The sequence below is a fragment of the Hyperolius riggenbachi genome, chromosome 6, assembly GCF_040937935.1.
Source record: "Hyperolius riggenbachi isolate aHypRig1 chromosome 6, aHypRig1.pri, whole genome shotgun sequence".
NCBI lineage: Eukaryota > Metazoa > Chordata > Amphibia > Anura > Hyperoliidae > Hyperolius > Hyperolius riggenbachi.
The window spans coordinates 301,853,684-301,873,353 of NC_090651.1; the positions used below are offsets into that span (position 1 = coordinate 301,853,684).

The 19,670-nt window shown below is 48.2% G+C and overlaps 1 protein-coding gene across 4 annotated transcripts in view; it reads left to right on the forward strand.

Annotated features, from left to right (window-relative positions):
* LOC137521657 (myosin-binding protein C, fast-type-like) overlaps positions 1–19,670 on the forward strand; it is a 189,792-nt gene that overhangs the window by 104,025 nt on the left and 66,097 nt on the right. For all 4 annotated transcript variants that reach the window (XM_068241207.1, XM_068241209.1, XM_068241208.1 and 1 more), the window contains 2 exons: positions 1,069–1,201; positions 18,378–18,502. In XM_068241207.1, the coding sequence (XP_068097308.1) occupies positions 1,069–1,201; positions 18,378–18,502 (258 nt within the window). The remainder of the gene's footprint in view (positions 1–1,068; positions 1,202–18,377; positions 18,503–19,670) is intronic.

Below are 19,670 nucleotides of genomic sequence, written 5' to 3' on the forward strand. Positions count from 1 at the left end.
GAGCCATGAAGTGAGAATATTGTATTTCAGCAAACTTAAGCCTCGTACACTCCTGACTTGATAATGACTGCCTCAGCCAAACAGCCAACAGGCATGTGTATGGCACCCTATGACCACTGATGGCCAATCTGTGAGCGATCTTCTGGACGGATCTGCTCAACCCCAGCGGCACTTACCCTTCCGCCAATCCCGCATAGCAACACAGCACGTTGTCAGCTAGCTACACAGCAGACACGCATGTGTGCAGCCCAGCAATGTCGCCCAAGGGGATCAGCTTCTGCGGGCAACATCAGTTGGGCATGTGTACGAGTCCTTAGACAGGATTCTTGTCACCCGTTGGGTGGCAAAAATGTTAACCCTCACATGTATCTTATCAGATCATAGTGATGATTGCCACTCTCTGTGGCTTTTCACTGCTTTCCAACCAAGACCTCTCTTATTCTGACACTACAGTGAATAGACTACTGCTGCCGAGATCAATGCTTGTCTCAGTTGCAGACGGGAATGGTACTATCACAACCAGAGGCGTCACTAGGGTTGGTGCGGAAACTCATGGTGCCCCCCCCCCCTCCTACCCCATGAACCTCCAACCTCACCAGGTAGTAACATTGCTTGTTATGGTGGGATGTGAAGATGGTCACCGTTTGGCCCTGGTGGCATCTGAACTGGGAAACGGAGAAGAGGAGATGGGAGAAGTACATCAGGCACTAGCCTGGTCAGTATTTACATAGCTTACTCCACTCTCCCTTAGCCTGGAGCTTGTTGTCACCCCCATTTCTGGTGACACCTGGTACGGTCCACTCCTAACGCACCCCCTAATGACGCCACTGATCACAACCACATTCTAAATAAAGTGAGAAGAGTTTAGTGGGAAGAGGGAGATTCCCATTCATACTGTAAAATCTACAGTAGTTATAGAGGAAGGGTTGGGACCTGATGTGCACTTGTCTCGCCAATGAAACCTAAAATAGCATTTTTATACCAGATTGGAAACATATACCGTATCACAAACATTATCTAGAAACAAATAATAATATACTTTTGTGTTTTACTTCCTTTATTTTTCAGCATTTGCAAAGAGGTTGGATCAATGTTACTCAGTAGATAAAGGCCACAAAATTAAAATGTTTGTTGAGGTCACAAACCCTGACCTTGTTGTAAAGTGGTTGAAGAACGGTCAAGAGATCAAACCAGGCGCCAAGTAAGTGTCAATGAAGATCTTTGCCAGTATAAAGAACTCTTTTTTTCATACCTGCTGACTTAAAGGGAACCTGAGGTTAGTGTTGGGCGAACAGTGTTCGCCACTGTTCGGGTTCTGCAGAACATCACCCTGTTCGGGTGATGTTCGAGTTCGGCCGAACACCTGACGGTGCTCGGCCAAACCGTTCGGCCATATGGCCGAACTAAGAGCGCATGGCCGAACGTTCCCCGAACGTTCGGCTAGCGCTGTGATTGGCCGAACGGGTCACGTGGTTCGGACCCGAACGCGCTCTGATTGGCCGAACTGTCACGTGGTTCGGGTAAATAAATACCCGAACCACGTCATATCTCCGCCATTTGTCTGTGGGTTTAGCTTTGGGTAGGCAGGCAGGGTAGTTCGCGCTCCAGCCACGCTAGCCAGGGTCCCCCCCAGTCATTGTGTGTCGCTGCTGGGAATAGTAGTACACCGCTCGCTCAGCATTCTGTTTACTGCCACTCTGTGTACCTCGCTCAGCCACACTATATAGCATTCTGTTTACTGCCACTCTGTGTCTGCTGGGAATAGTAGTACACCGCTTGCACAGCCACACTATATAGCATTCTGTTTACTGCCACTCTGTGTACCTCGCTCAGCCACACTATATAGCATTCTGTTTACTGCCACTCTGTGTCTGCTGGGAATAGTGGTACACCGCTCGCTCAGCCACACTATATAGCATTCTGTTCACTGTTCTGTGTCTGCTTGGAATAGTGGTACACCGCTCGTTCAGCCACACTATATAGCATTCTGTGTACTGTTCTGTGTCTGCTGGGAACAGTAGTACACCGCTCGTTCAGCCACACTATATAGCATTCTGTGTACTGTTCTGTGTCTGCTGGGAACAGTAGTACACCGCTCGCTCAGCCACACTATATAGCATTCTGTTCACTGTTCTGTGTCTGCTGGGAATAGTGGTACACCGCTCGCTCAGCCACACTATATAGCATTCTGTTCACTGTTCTGTGTCTGCTGGGAATAGTGGTACACCGCTCGCTCAGCCACACTATATAGCATTCTGTTCACTGTTCTGTGTCTGCTGGGAATAGTGGTACACCGCTCGCTCAGCCACACTATATAGCATTCTGTTCACTGTTCTGTGTCTGCTGGGAATAGTGGTACACCGCTCGCTCAGCCACACTATATAGCATTCTGTTTACTGTTCTGTGTCTGCTGGGAATAGTGGTACACCGCTCGCTCAGCCACACTATATAGCATTCTGTTCACTGTTCTGTGTCTGCTGGGAATAGTGGTACACCGCTCGCTCAGCCACACTATATAGCATTCTGTTCACTGTTCTGTGTCTGCTGGGAACAGTAGTACACCGCTCGTTCAGCCACACTATATAGCATTCTGTGTACTGTTCTGTGTCTGCTGGGAACAGTAGTACACCGCTCGTTCAGCCACACTATATAGCATTCTGTGTACTGTTCTGTGTCTGCTGGGAACAGTAGTACACCGCTCGTTCAGCCACACTATATAGCATTCTGTTCACTGTTCTGTGTCTGCTGGGAATAGTGGTACACCGCTCGCTCAGCCACACTATATAGCATTCTGTTCACTGTTCTGTGTCTGCTGGGAATAGTGGTACACCGCTCACCCGTCACTGTATAGCATTGTGCTCTGTGTCGCTGCTGGGAATAGTGGTACTGTATAGCATTTCTGTACTGCCACTGTACTGCTGCCAGTCAGCGTGTACTGTAAGGATAAGTGAAATGAGGAAGAAATCCGGTGAAAGAGGGAGGGGCAAGGGAAGAGGTGTTTCCCCTGACGGTTCACGTACAGGCCACAGGGGAGCACCCAAGAAAACCCACTCAATACCACCCATGTTGTCCAGGACAACAACCCTCACAAATCCAAAAGAACAGGACCAGATAATTACTTGGATGACCTCTCAAGCGTCCAGCAGTGGGTTAAGCAGCACCAGCACATCACGCACGAGGTCCGAGTCCTCAGCCAGTTACAAGGAGCCAGTGGGCACAAAGCTGACACAACCGGCAGCGACACCACGCACACAACTGCCAGATAACCAGTCCGATGAATTACCTCAGGACACAATGGGGTATTCGCAGGAGCTATTCCCAGCCCAACAAACTTCCACCTTTCAAAGGTCAATGGAGGAACAGCCAGAAATGTTGTGCCTGGATTCACAACCGTTAACTGTGGGAAATGTACCGCGCACTGAAATACGAGGCGAGTCCGAAGAGGACTCGGAAACCCAAATCCCAGAGCAATTTGGGCAGGAGGGGTTGCAATTGCAGGAGGTCGGCCGACAAGATCTGGAAGACGACGTTGGAGTGTGCTGCGCAGAGGTTGTTGTGGGGAGCTCTACTCCACGGCGGTGGCCCACAATGACATATGACGAGTTTGAGGAGATGGAAGAGGAGGGTATGGACAATGTGGACAGAGACCCAGATTTTGTTTGTGAACGAGAACATCGCCGTCGTAGCAGCAGCACAGATGAGTCTGTTGAAGAACACACTGCTGCACGAGTTCGCCTTGTGCCACAAGGTAGGCGGCGCGCAATTTCAGGCACCACAAGCGTGGAAGTTCAAGTGAGAGGCAAAAGAGGAGCAAACAGAAATCGCCAGCAAGGAGGCAGGTGCTCCAAAGTCTGGGCTTTCTTTGAAGACTGCACTGAGGATGTTACCATGGCGATTTGCAAGGTGTGCAAGACCCGCCTGAGCAGGGGGAAAAATATTAACAACCTCTCCACCACCAGCATGAGCCGTCACATGCTATCCAAACATCCCACTCTTTGGGCAAACGCGTCAGGACAGGGTACCAGAAACAACACTGCCTCCCTTGGGTTCACCAGACCCGCCTCAGCAGCAGCAGTAGCCCAGCCATTGCGTGGTTCACAACATTCACAAACATCAGACGACGCTGACACTGTCACTTTCCGGAGTAGTGCTCTTGAGGTCTCCCAGTGTTCATCAAACACAACAACCAACAGCCCTTCCGTGTGCAGCGCTACGGTTCAGTTGTCTGTGTCGGAGATGTTTGAGCGCAAGAGGAAATTGCCAGCAAATGACCCCCGGGCCGTGGCAGTAACAGCCAGCATAGCCAAGCTTCTGGCCTGCGAAATGCTGCCATATCGATTGGTGGAGACAAACAGCTTCAAGGGCATGATGTCAGTGGCCATCCCACGTTACGTGGTTCCCAGCCGCTACCACTTTGCACGCTCTGCAGTGCCTGAGTTGCATGAGCACGTGGTCAGCAAAATAACCCGAAGCTTGAAGAATGCCGTTGCCTGCAAGGTTCACCTCACCACTGACACCTGGACGAGTGCGTTCGGCCAGGGTCGATACATCTCCCTTACCGCGCACTGGGTGAACCTTGTGGAGCCTGGCAGCGATTCCTCACCTGCTACGGCACGGGTGTTGCCCACGCCACAAACAGCTGCACCGCCGTCCCTCCCACTGGATAACAGCAGCACCTACCTCTCTGACTCCTTCTCCTCCAACGCATCTCAAAGCTGTACCTCATCCGGAAACGCTAACCCAGCAGCAGTAGGATCGTGGAAGCAGTGCAGCACAGCTGTTGGCATGCGTCAGCAAGCGTTGCTGAAGCTAATCTGCCTTGGGGATAAGCAGCACACAGGGGAGGAAATTTGGAGGGGAATAAAGGAACAGACGGATTTGTGGCTGGCACCGCTGGACCTGAAACCGGGCATGGTTGTGTGTGATAATGGGAGTAATCTCATTCGCGCTTTAAGGTTGGCTAAGCTGACACACATCCCTTGCCTGGCGCACGTGATGAACCTAGTAGTTCAGCGGTTCCTGAGGACATACCCAGGCGTGCCCGATCTGCTGTTGAAGGTGCGTCGAGTGTCCAAACATTGTAGAAATTCCAGTACTGCTTCGGGGGCACTCGCCAAGATGCAGGAGCGCTTCAATCTCCCCCACCATCGCTTGCTGTGTGATGTCCCTACGCGCTGGAATTCTACGCTGCACATGCTAGCCCGCTTTTGCGAGCAGAAGAGTGCAGTGGTCCAGTACATGACGGCGCAGTACCGAGGCGCATCCGGCCAGCTGCCAAGCTTCTGTGGATCCGATTGGGCCAACATGTTGGACCTCTGCCAAGTCCTCCAAAATTTTGAGCAATCCACGTTGCTTGTGAGCAGTGACAACTCTTCAGTCAGCATTACCATACCACTGCTGTGTTTACTGAAGAGGTCGATGTTAAAAATCAAGGAAACAGCTGTCATGATGCAACTGGGGGAATCTGAAGGAGAAAACGATCAGCGTGATGGTACCAACATCAGGCCATCCGCCTCAGGGAACGCTGGCCCCAGCAGCTATGACGAAGAAGAGGAGGAGGAACAGCTGGAGTTGGAGCAGGAATTTCATGCCACCACTGACGAGGGCCAGAGCGGTGCACGTTGGACTTCCACAATTCAACGCGAATGGTCAGCAGAAGCAGACCAGGAGGAAGGTGACGACTATGATGCATCACAACAACTATCACAACGCTCACAAGAGGATGATGAGGATTCTGGTAGGACTCTGGCACACATGGCTCAATTCATGCTAGACTGCATTGAACGTGACCCACGCATTGTGCGCATTCTGGACAACACCAATTACTGGGTTTATACCCTTCTGGATCCACGGTACAAACACAATGTTCCAAAACTGCTTGAAGAAAGAGTCAGACAGGTCAAAATGGAAGAATACCAGCAGGCCCTTGTGGAGACTTTAGAGAGGAGATTGACATCCTCCCCCTCCTCTAGCCAGTTGTACGCAGACAGACTGACTTCCGCAAACCCAGGACGACCAGGAGGGCAGCAAACAACGCAAGCCGCAGCTAGTACCCAAAAGGGAATGGTATCGGCAGTGTCCTTGGAGTGGGAAAATTTTCTGACACCCATGCAGCCGCAGCCCACTGAACAGCAAGCGTGCAGATCCACCTCCAACACCGATCGCCTGGAGAAGATGGTCAAGGACTACATGTCAGATGGCGTAGCTGTGTCGAACCATCCATCTGCACCCTTCAACTATTGGGTATCGAAGCTAGACACCTGGCACGAACTGGCAATGTACGCAATAGAGGTGCTGGCTTGCCCGGCAGCCAGCGTTATGTCGGAACGCTGTTTCAGTGCTGCCGGAGGCATCGTCACAGATCGGCGTATCCGCCTCTCTACAGACAATGCAGACCGTCTGACTCAAATTAAAATGAATCAATCCTGGATTGGAAATGACTACGCAACACTCCAGGACCCCAACCAAGTAACATGACCAATGAACATCTGGGATGGTGTTGCGTTTCCGGGCCCTGTTTATTGAACCTCTCATCTGTATTACATTTATGACTGCATGGCGGCAAAAAGCATTGCTGCTATATCCGCACGCTTTTTGTCCACATGCAAGGCCTGGGTTGTTGTGTCTCACAAAGCGTGGCCTTCTCCTCCTGCGCCTGCTCCTGTTCCATCACGTCTGCTGCTGCTGGGTTAGCGTTGCCGCGTGGTCCCTGTTTATTGAACCACTTATCTTTATTACATTTATGACTGCATGGCGGTACAAAGCATGCTATCCGCACGCTTCTTGCCCTCATGCAAGGCCTGGGTTGTTGTGTCTCACAAAGCGTGGCCTTCTCCTCCTGCGCCTCCTCCTGTTCCATCACGTCTGCTGCTGCTGGGTTAGCGTTGCCGCGTGGTCCCTGTTTATTGAACCACTTATCTTTATTACATTTATGACTGCATGGCCGTACAAAGCCTGCTATCCGCACGCTTCTTGCCCTCATGCAAGGCCTGGGTTGTTGTGTCTCACAAAGCGTGGCCTTCTCCTCCTGCGCCTGCTCCTGTTCCATCACGTCTGCTGCTGCTGGGTTAGCGTTGCCGCGTGGTCCCTGTTTATTGAACCACTTATCTTTATTACATTTATGACTGCATGGCGGTACAAAGCCTGCTATCCGCACGCTTCTTGCCCTCATGCAAGGCCGGGGTTGTTGTGTCTCACAAAGCGTGGCCTTCTTCTCCTCCTGCGCCACCCTCCTCCTGTTCCATCACGTGTGCTGCTGCTGGGTTAGCGTTACCGGTCCCTTTTCCTGGAACCTCTTATATGTATTACATTTATGACTGCATGCCGACAAAAAACATGTTACCTGTGCAAAGAAAACAGACATTTCCCGCATTTAAAAGACAGTTTTCCCTTTGAAACTTTAAAATCGATTTTCTCAAAAACTATAAGCTCTTTTTGCTAATTTTTTTTTCCTCTTGTACCCACTCCCAAGGTGCACATACCCTGCAAATTTGGGGTATGTAGCATGTAAGGAGGCTTTACAAACCACAAAAGTTCGGGTCCCCATTGACTTCCATTATGTTCGGAGTTCGGGTCGAACACCCGAACATCGCGGCCATGTTCGGCCTGTTCGGCCCGAACCCGAACATCTAGATGTTCGCCCAACACTACCTGAGGTGAGGGGGATATGGAGGCTGACATATTTATATCCTTTTGAACAGTGGTGTAGCAAAGGAGTTGTGGGCCCCGATGCAAGTTTTACAATGGGCCCCGCTCAAGCACTCTATACATAGCAATTGATATGGCACACCAAAACCTGCCAATGGAAACTACAATTTCTGAGGTGCAAGAAGGGAATCGGGAACCGTTTGTTAATAATTACCACTATTCAAAGTATCTATAGAAGTGATTATTATGAGCACAGGACCAATAGAGAGCTAATACTGTAATTGAGGGAGGGCCCTTTGGGGCCCCTCTGGCCCAAGGGCCCCGATGCGGTGGCTACCTCTGCAACCCCTATTGCTACGCCCCTGCTTTTGAACAATACAGATTGCCTGGCAGTCACGCTTGTCCTTTGCTTCTAATACTTTTAGCCATAGATCCTCAACAAGCATGCAGCAGATCAGTTGTTTCTGACTGAAGTCTGCACGCTTGTTTAAGGCTAGGTTCACAGTGGTCAATTGCATAAGGCACGTGTAAAAATAAGTGTAAACTGCAAATGAGACTGGACAAGTGGATATAGATTTTAATGCAAAGCCTGCATGCAGTGTGTTAGACTAATGCGACCCATTACTGTGAACCCGGCCTAAGGTGTGTGTTTCAGACAGCTCTCCAGCCAAAGAGATCAGCAGGACTGCCGGCAACTGGAATTGTTTAAAGGATACCCGAACTGACATGTGACATGATGAGATAGACATGGGTATGCACAGTGCCTAGCACACAAATAACTATGCTGTGTTCCTTTTTTTCTTTTTCTGCCTGAAAGAGTTAGATATGTGGTATGCAAGTGGCTGACTCTGTCCTGACTCAGACAGGAAGTGACTACAGTGTGACCCTCACTGATGAGAAATTCCAACTATAAAAGAAGAAAGAGGTAAAAAAAAAAAAAAAAAAGGGGGAATTTCTGATCAGTGAGGGTCACACTGTATTCACTTCCTGTCTGAGTCAGGACTGAGTCAGCTACTTGCATACCTGATATTTAACGCTTTGAGGCAGAGAAAGAAAAAAAAAACGCATAGTTATTTGTGTGCTAGGCACTGTACATACACATGTCTATCTCATCATGTCATATGTCACTTTGGGTATCCTTTAAAAGAAAATAAATATGGCTGCTACCACATGCCTCGCAGTTCAGGTGTGCTTTAATGCTAGGTTCACAGAGGTCAGATGCATAAGGCATGCATTGTAATGTGTTATAATGTTTGGACTGGACAAAGACTTTTATGCAAAGCCTGCATGCAGAAATTAGAATAATGAGATCAGTTACCACCCAGTGCTGTGAACAGGCCCACAGAATTATATGGGCAGTGAGTTGGCATGCAGAATTATTCTGCAACACAATTGACCACTATGAACAGGGCCTAAGGCTGGATACACAGTAGTCAGTTGCATAACGCACATATTAAAATGTGTATGAACTGCAATAGAGACTAGACATGGACTATAATACAAAGCCTGGATGCAGCAAGTTATAATAACACGATGGTCAGAATTGCCAATTTCTGCTTCCGTGAAAAATCCTTATCCATTGTCGGTTACAGCTATGAATTGTGCTTTTCGCTACCATTTTCTGCATACCGATGCAGGTTTTCGGGGTAATTCCCGCTGACTTTAACATCGATTTTATAAAAAAAACTATAAGGTCTATTTGAAAAATTTGTTTTTCCGCTTGTTCCCCTTCTTATGCTTAACATACCCTGAAAATTTGGTGCTTCTAGCACCTATGGGGGCTTTGCTGGGGGAACAAGAGGCAAAAAAAAAAACTCTTTCAAAAAGACCTTGTAGTTTTTGATAAAATCAATGTGAGGGCCCATTCACACTAGCAATAATACCCTATGGGCCCGTTCTCACTTGGGCGATTTGCGTTAATCGCTGGCGATTAACACAAATCGCCAAATGCAAACCTGTAGCCTGCACCATTTTCAGGCGATTTCCCGGTGATCTTTTTTCAGTGCTATAAAAGCACTAAACGCAATCGCCAAAAAATCGCCAAGTGGGAATGGCGATTTTTTGCACGTTAAATGCAAAAAAATCGCCTGAGCAAATCGCTAGCAAGAGCGCTAGCATTTTGCATTTAGCAAGGGTGAATGTGCCCTTAAAGTTGGCTGAAATTTCCGTGAAAATGTCTGATTTCTGCAAAAATCTGCCTACTGCACTTGTATTACTGATTTTCAAATTCCAATGCAAAACAAGCATTCCTAAACACGATCAGGTACAAAGCAGTACTGTGAACAGGCCCATATAATTGTATGGTCAGTGAGTTGACATGTAGAATTATTCAAATATACGATATGCAAATTTCCGTGCAACGCAGCATGATTTTTTTTGTACAATAATCCTAATGTATGGCCTGTTTGCGATTTTCAGGGGATGAGGGGCAGGGCTTCACTCTCATACATCACAAGAAAATCACAAGTATTGTGCTTGCTGCGATTTTCGTGGGTTCACTACTAATCAAGTGTAATCACAAAAAGCTGTAGCAAGCAGTACAACTCCGCTTAGGTAAAAACCCCATTGTGCATGATTGTTGCAGTGGAATAGTGATGATCATAATCTGCTAATCATGAATACGCAACATTACGCATACATTTTTGGAATTACAGCATTATTACGATTTGGATATTCAATTGATTTCATGTAATGCATTTGTAATTTTGCATAATTTTTATATAAATTTATTTTTGCATAATTTAGCAAAGCCCCCATACATGCTATCCTCACCAAAATTGCTAAGTATGTTAAAGGGGAATTTTGGGAACGGGGTAAAAAAAAAAATGTTTTAGTCAAAAAGACCTTGTAGTTTGAGAAAATTGATTTAAAAAATGCACAGGAATTTTTTTTTTTTGTAAACTCAGAAAATTGACAGTTTAAAAACCATTTTTCCTTTGCATTCTTAACCACTTTACCCCCAGCGGTGCAGATTTCTCCGTCATTTTCCACCCTGTTAACACCAAGGGACGGAGAAATCCGCATCTGACGCTCCCGCTGCTGTCCACGCTCCCGCTCGCTCGTCCGCGCACCCCCAGCGCTCGTGCAGGCCGCCGCCCGGAGATCAATGAACGGGAAAAACCTTTCCTGTTCATTGATCTTTGCCCCCCGCAATGATCAGCTGCTTCTACGAGAAGCAGCGATCATTGTGAGAATAAAACAATTTCCCAGCCTCCTAACCCTTCCTGCAAGCGTACTTCCTGTACACTTGCAGGTCGCTTAAACAAAAACTTACTGTGGCCATCTTGTGGCCAAATAGTAAAACTACACCCTAAAGCATTTTTCATATACAAATACATTACTTTTACACTAAAAATTAATTCATTACCTCCCACACTCTCCAATTTTTTTTTTTTGTATTAAAAAAAAAATTACAATAAAAAATATACATAAATAGTTACCTTAGGGACTGAACTTTATTTATGTCAAGAGGGTTTGTTATGAGCCTGAACGGAGAAACTGGGGTTGATTGCAGTTTGCAGCAACACAGACACTGAGACAGGAATAAACTATGCAGGAAGGTTTATTTACAATCGTGCATACAGTATTATGCAATATCAATGCAACAGCACACATAACACTATGTACAGCAGTCAGAGAATATGGTGGCAATTATATACAAGAACGCAACCACCACATACATACACACCATACAATCAAGGCAAGATGCAAAACCCCCAAACCCTATCTATCTAAATATATACAGGATATATATACACACAGATACACCGGACAAAGATATACAATATATACACCAATCGCAGTACAAGAAGGCAGGCACAAAATCACAGTCAGGACAAAGCATAGGTCGGCAACAATCGAGCAATCACGGTACACAAGGAGCAGGCAGTAAACGAGGTCAGACAGAATCTAGGTTCAGAAACAGGATAACAGATACAGGGATACAGGATACCAGAGAACCAGGGTTGTCCAGATACTCCAGCTAGCGAGCACAAAGTTCTGGCAAAGGTTGCTCCTTGCAGGGCTCTTAAATAAGGAGGACACACCTGCAGCATGATTGACAAGCAAAGTCCATAGAGAGCAACCCTTGCAGTGGCAGAGCTGTCTCCAGCCAGCATAGAGCCACCCAGTGGTGGAACAAGGAAAGTTCAGGTCCTGCAAAGTCTCTAGAGCCATCTGCTGGTGGAATAAAGGAAGTTCAGAGTTCAACACGATGCTGCCACCAGCAGGCAGGGAGTGGCATGACCATATTCCTAACATAACCCCCCCTTTAAGCAGCGGCCTCAGGACGCTCCAACAAGACCATATACCACTACCGCCAGGATCCCAAGAGGCGGCAGAAAGGAAATCATACAGGAAGGTTGACAATTTCTGCCAACACTGGGTGGGCAGGGAGGAAAACAAAAAATTTAATTTTTCACTTTGTATCTCAGGATGCTGAATTAGGAACTGGAGACAAAAGACATCAAGAAGAACACCAGGCTGGTAGGCATCAGACAGCATGGTAAACTGGCATATATCAGACAAAGCACCAGGCAGAGCAGTGGCCTGGTAAACATCAGGTAGGAAAGTGCCCTGCCAGGCAATAGGCAGGTCCTCACTCAAGCACATATCAGGCTGGTAGATCTTAGGCATGGCAGTGAAGTGGCAAGCATTAGCCGTAGACTGGGTGCCATCAAGAGGAAGAGCAGGTTCAGGAGGTAGCTTGGCAGTGGACTGGCAGACATCAGGCTGGAAAGAAGACAGGAAACCATCAATCGGGGCAATGGACAGGAAACCATCTGGAGGAAGATCAGCAACAGATTGAGGTAACTGGACAGCAGCAGCAGTAGGAGTTGGTAGTGGCTGGACCAACACAGCAGCAGGAGTCTGTAGTGGCTGGACCACAACAGCAGCAGCAGGAAGAGTCTGTGGTGGCTGAGCAGCAGTAATCTGTGGTGGCTGAGCAGCAGTAATCTGTGGTGGCTGAGCAGCAGCAGCAGCAGCAGGAGGAGTCTGTGGTGGCTGAGCAGCAGCAGTCTGTGATGGCTGAGCAGCAGCAGCAGTCTGTGGTGGCTGAGCAGCAGCAGCAGCAGCAGTCTGTGGTGGCTGAGCAGCAGCAGCAGCAGTCTGTGGTGGCTGAGCAGCAGCAGCAGCAGTCTGTGGTGGCTGAGCAGCAGCAGCAGCAGTCTGTGGTGGCTGAGCAGCAGCAGCAGCAGTCTGTGGTGGCTGAGCAGCAGCAGCAGCAGTCTGTGGTGGCTGAGCAGCAGCAGCAGCAGCAGCAGTCTGTGGTGGCTGAGCAGCAGCAGCAGCAGTCTGTGGTGGCTGAGCAGCAGCAGTCTGTGGTGGCTGAGCAGCAGCAGCAGCAGTCTGTGGTGGCTGAGCAGCAGCAGCAGCAGTCTGTGGTGGCTGAGCAGCAGCAGCAGCAGCAGCAGCAGTCTGTGGTGGCTGAGCAGCAGCAGCAGCAGCAGTCTGTGGTGGCTGAGCAGCAGCAGCAGTCTGTGGTGGCTGAGCAGCAGCAGCAGTCTGTGGTGGCTGAGCAGCAGCAGTCTGTGGTGGCTGAGCAGCAGCAGCAGCAGCCTGTGGTGGCTGAGCAGCAGCAGCAGCAGCCGCCTGTGGTGGCTGAGCAGCAGCAGCAGTTTGTGGTGGCTGAGCAGCAGCAGCAGCAGCAGTCTGTGGTGGCTGAGCAGCAGCAGCAGTCTGTGGTGGCTGAGCAGCAGCAGCAGCAGTAGCAGTCTGTGGTGGCTGAGCAGCAGCAGCAGCAGGTGTCTGTGGTGGCTGAGCAGCAGCAGCAGCAGGAGTCTGTGGTGGCTGAGCAGCAGCAGCAGCAGGAGTCTGTGGTGGCTGAGCAGCTGCAGTAGTCTGTGGTGGCTGAGCAGCAGCAGCAGCAGGTGTCTGTGGTGGCTGAGCAGCAGCAGCAGCAGGTGTCTGTGGTGGCTGAGCAGCAGCAGCAGCAGGTGTCTGTGGTGGCTGAGCAGCAGCAGCAGCAGGTGTCTGTGGTGGCTGAGCAGCAGCAGCAGCAGGTGTCTGTGGTGGCTGAGCAGCAGCAGCAGCAGGTGTCTGTGGTGGCTGAGCAGCAGCAGCAGCAGGTGTCTGTGGTGGCTGAGCAGCAGCAGCAGCAGGAGTCTGTGGTGGCTGAGCAGCAGCAGCAGCAGGAGTCTGTGGTGGCTGAGCAGCAGCAGCAGCAGCAGGAGTCTGTGGTGGCTGAGCAGCAGCAGCAGCAGGAGTCTGTGGTGGCTGAGCAGCAGCAGCAGCAGGAGTCTGTGGTGGCTGAGCAGCAGCAGCAGCAGGAGTCTGTGGTGGCTGAGCAGCAGCAGCAGCAGGAGTCTGTGGTGGCTGAGCAGCAGCAGCAGCAGGAGTCTGTGGTGGCTGAGCAGCAGCAGCAGCAGGAGTCTGTGGTGGCTGAGCAGCAGCAGCAGCAGGAGTCTGTGGTGGCTGAGCAGCAGCAGCAGCAGGAGTCTGTGGTGGCTGAGCAGCAGCAGCAGCAGGAGTCTGTGGTGGCTGAGCAGCTGCAGCAGCAGGAGTCTGTGGTGGCTGAGCAGCAGCAGGAGTCTGTGGTGGCTGAGCAGCAGCAGGAGTCTGTGGTGGCTGAGCAGCAGCAGGAGTCTGTGGTGGCTGAGCAGCAGCAGGAGTCTGTGGTGGCTGAGCAGCAGCAGGAGTCTGTGGTGGCTGAGCAGCAGCAGGAGTCTGTGGTGGCTGAGCAGCAGCAGGAGTCTGTGGTGGCTGAGCAGCAGCAGGAGTCTGTGGTGGCTGAGCAGCAGCAGGAGTCTGTGGTGGCTGAGCAGCAGCAGGAGTCTGTGGTGGCTGAGCAGCAGCAGGAGTCTGTGGTGGCTGAGCAGCAGCAGGAGTCTGTGGTGGCTGAGCAGCAGCAGGAGCAGGAACTGCAGACTTGGAGGCAACAGGAGCAGGAACTGCAGACTTGGAGGCAACAGGAGCAGGAACTGCAGACTTGGAGGCAACAGGAGCAGGAACTGCAGACTTGGAGGCAACAGCAGAGTCGCCAGACTTGGAAGCAACAGCAGAGTCGCCAGACTTGGAAGCAACAGCAGAGTCGCCAGACTTGGAAGCAACAGCAGAGGTCTGTGACATCTGAGCAGTAAACTGGAAAACTTCAGGTAGTGCTGCAGGCATACTAGCAACAGACTGAATAGTCTCAGACAAGGTAGCAACAGGCTGGATGGTAAACTGGGTGCCCTCAAGTAGTCCTGCAGGCCAGGCACTACCAGGAGAAGCAAGAACAGTAGCAGGCCGGGCACCATCAGGAACATCAGCAACAAAAGTCTGTGAAGGCTGGGCAGCAGCTTGCATAACCTCATGGATCTGGACCTTTGGTTGAGCGCTTGGCTGGGCCGTTGGCTGAGCGCTTGGCTGGGCCGTTGGCTGAGATCCCAATACAGTCTGTGCGGACAAGGAGCAAAGTTCTGCAGGCAAGGAGCAAAGTTCTGCAGGCAAGGAGCAAAGTTCTGCGGGCTGGATGCAACACTCTGCGGGCTGGATGCAACACTCTGCGGGCTGGATGCAACACTCTGCGGGCTGGATGCAACACTCTGCGGGCTGGATGCAACACTCTGCGGGCTGGATGCAACACTCTGCGGGCTGGATGCAACACTCTGCGGGCTGGATGCAACACTCTGCGGGCTGGATGCAACACTCTGCGGGCTGGATGCAACACTCTGCGGGCTGGATGCAACACTCTGCGGGCTGGATTGCAGCACTGGATACTGCAGGATGAACATGCTGGGGCTCTGCAGGCCTGTCGGGCTGACCCATAGTCAGCAAATCTAGTCCATGAAAAAGTCCACAAAGAAAGGCAAGGAACTGCTCAGGACTGACTGGAGATTGCTGAGGACAAAAATCAACTGGAGTCTGTATGGAGCTGCATGGAGTCTGCACCGACTTGGATGGAGTCTGCACATGACTGGAATCGGCTGGAGGCTGCACACGACTGGAATCGGCTGGAGGCTGTACAGGAGATGAAGCGACTGGAGGCTGCACAGGAGATGAGGCGGATGGAGGCTGCACAGGAGCAATAGAGGCTGTAGGGAAGTATTTGCGTTTTGGTTTCCTCAGCACTGGGACAGACTTTAATGCAGATACTGGATACTGTGAGGACCAAGGTGTAGATCTGATGGCCGTTTGCTTAGTAGCGCATTTCTTCTGGTCAGTAGAGACAGGCAAGTCATAATACACAGATTTAGTTATTACTGGTAATGTAGGTACAAATTGTTTAACTGTTGCAGGCTGTGAGTATTGGACATAGTTCGAGGTATATGAAGGGTTAACAGGAGGAAGAGAGTGAAAATGAGAGGACAGAATCTCAGACCAGGCATCAAGTAGCTTGCAGCTGATTCACATTTGCAGAGTTTTTGCACATTCAGAGACTGAGTCGCACACATACAGGCCCTTATAAATTCCTCTTCTTGATTGGCATAATATTCAACAAACCTCTGCCTATCCTTCCTCAAATAATCAAATAAATGTTCAATTTGATCAGAATTAAATTTAAATTCAAATTTATTTCTTACAGGCAGGGCATGAGATATGGAGCTGGGAGATAACACTTTCTGCCAAGCAGACAATAGAAGTGAAGCCTTTCCAGATTTGCATAGGCCTTGATTGATCAAGGATTGCAGAGAGTTAATGCATGTTTGCACAGTTTGTTTATCCTTGTTATTAAAATAATCAAAAAAAACCACTTGATCATCTTCTAACAAATTAATCGGCTTCAATTTTATGCAAATTGTAAGGTGGTAAATACCCATCAGAAACTGTAGGGAACGCAAGATCATACCAGATTTTGATTATGCATTCAAAATCCTGTGAGTCAAACGATCCATCCTTAACAAGTCCATAAACCTGACTAATTAACTTCAGCAGATCTTCCCTAGGATAATCAGCAAAGAAAGTGTGGCATTCTTGCTCAGATTCCTCAGCCAAAAATGCATAGTAATCAAGATCTTGTAGATTCATTCTGACAGATAACTCAGTATACAGTGTAGCTGCAGCAATCAGTAATTGGCCAGAACTTCTGTTATGAGCCTGAACGGAGAAACTGGGGTTGATTGCAGTTTGCAGCAACACAGACACTGAGACAGGAAACTATGCAGGAAGGTTTATTTACAATTGTGCATACAGTATTATGCAATATCAATGCAGCAGCACACATAACACTATGTACAGCAGTCAGAGAATATGGTGGCAATTATATACAAGAACGCAACCACCACATACATACACACCATACAATCAAGGCAAGATGCAAAACCCCCAAACCCTATCTATCTACCTAAATATATACAGGATATATATATATATACACACAGATACACCGGACAAAGATATACAATATATACACCAATCGCAGTACAAGAAGGCAGGCACAAAATCACAGTCAGGACAAAGCATAGGTCGGCAACAATCGAGCAATCACGGTACACAAGGAGCAGGCAGTAAACGAGGTCAGACAGAATCTAGGTTCAGAAACAGGATACCAGATACAGGGATACAGGATACCAGAGAACCAGGGTTGTCCAGATACTCCAGCTAGCGAGCACAAAGTTCTGGCAAAGGTTGCTCCTTGCAGGGCTCTTAAATAAGGAGGACACACCTGCAGCATGATTGACAAGCAAAGTCCATAGAGAGCAACCCTTGCAGTGGCAGAGCTGTCTCCAGCCAGCATAGAGCCACCCAGTGGTGGAACAAGGAAAGTTCAGGTCCTGCAAAGTCTCTAGAGCCATCTGCTGGTGGAATAAAGGAAGTTCAGAGTTCAACACGATGCTGCCACCAGCAGGCAGGAAGTGGCATGACCATATTCCTAGCAGGGTTTAACACTGTTACTTTATAAACTATGGGCTTGTAATTAGGGATGAACACAAAACTGAAAAAAATGCACCTTTATTTCCAAATAAAATATTGGCGCCAAACATTGTGATAGGGACATAATTTAAACGGTTTTATAACCGGGACAAAAGGGCAAATAAATTTCCAGGGTTTTAATTACAGTAGCATGCATTATTTAAAAACTATAAAGGCCGAAAACTGAAAAATAATAAATTTGTTCCCACATTTTTACCTATTTTCCCATTAAAACACATTTAGAATAAAATAATTCTTGGCATAATGTCCCACCTAAAGAAAGCCTAATTGGTGGCAAAAAGAACAAGATATAGTTCATTTCATTATGATAAGTAATGATAAAGTTATAGACGAATGAATGGATGGAGCGCTGAAAGGTGAAAATTGCTCTGGTGCTCAAGGGGTAAAACCTCTCAGTTGTGAAGTGGTTAAAATCATTTTTTTTTTTCTACAACTACAAGGTCTTTGTGAAAAAAAATTTTTGCCCCATTCCCACTATTCCCCTTAACATACATAGCATATGACGATTGCTATTAACCACTAAAGTCGGTCCAAAATTATGCAAAAATTGCACGAAAATGCGAAAAATTTTCCTGATTACGTTTACAAATGAAATTAATTTAGATTTTACGCAAAATTTTGCATTACAATTTCCCATTGTATTTCTGGATTACGACGTGAAAACACGATTATGCAAAATTTGTGCTCATCACTAGTGGAAAAGGAGCATTGTGATTACAGTGATAATCACGAAGCGCCTGCGATTTCCATAATACCGCAAAATCGCGTCTGATCCAATTTTTTAGTTCAGAACACACTCTGGAAAAGGTTTCTTACCAACTTATGTGAATTTGTGTATAGAATCCTGATGGTTTTCTTCTTTTTTGTCTTTACAGATTTGTATTTGAGAATGTCGGCTTAAAAAGAGTGCTGACCATTAACAAGTGTACCCTCGCCGATGATGCCACCTATGAGGTTGTCATTGGGGAGGACAAATGTTTCACAGAGCTCTTTGTCAAAGGTGAATCAGCTATTTGTATTCAATTTAAGCTGTCCTCAGATCTCCACCCCCCAAACAACTTTTTTGTGCTCCCTGGGGCCCCTGCAAAGTTTTTGGCAGTATAGCAACTCACCTGTCACGCTGCTCCATTAGTCCATGCGCTCTCCTCTTCATCCTTGTAGAGGCCCCTCTTCTCAGTGACTCGGTGCATGTTATTACATAATGACATGCGCCAGGTTACTGAGAAGATGCAGTCAGGTGAGGATAAAGACGAGCATATGGACTAATAGAAGGTGAATTGCTTTGCTGCCAAAAATGTTGCAGGGGCCCTAGGGAGCTCATGTTTTGGGAAAACCTGGGACCCTCATTGGTATTGCCCAGGTTGCTTCTATGGGAGTGCCGGCCCTGCAGAACTAGCACTATTTATGGCTACTGCTGACCTATAAGACTCCAGGTTAAATTTATCAATAGCTGTAAAAACCTCTTTTTACTTCTTTGTTGCCACCCACAGTTTTTCTTCAGGCAAGCTTAAGTCTATTCACCAAGCATTATATTACCCACTTTCAGGTTCTCTACATCATGTTAACCGATGAGACGGGAAAGGAGTTCCAATGAACTCTTACCTGCATAAGAACAGGAGGTGTGGCTGGAGAAACTACAATCAGTTGCTAGCTCCCAATTTGTTGTACTCTACAATGCTCTATGATATCTCTCACACATTAGTGACAAAAGTAAAAAAATAAACAGATGATACTTTTCAATGAACAATATCAACTGATTCAGATATTTTTTTTTCTACTTGAACAATATTCGTTTTAATAGTTGAGGCCGCGGCTCTGCACTCCATCACGGTGCCCCCCTTCCCTCACAGCACTCAGGGCAGTCGCATGCCTGGACGCCCCTAGAAACAGGGCTGCCCAGGGTCACTCAGAAAAGTACCTACTGACATTACATGGCGACTGCCTATAATTTCTGTAAAAAAATATGATTATGATTACAGTATTTAGAGCTAACATTTATTACATTATATATTTCATAGTATGATCATTTTTACTTGCAGAAACATAACAGTAGGCAATAGCTAGGCCATGGAAAAAAGTAGTAGTAGTAGCAGCAGCAGCAGCAGCAGCAGCAGCAGCAGCAGCAGTAGTAGTAGTTACTCATTTTCAAAAGCAACTGCCATTCTGGA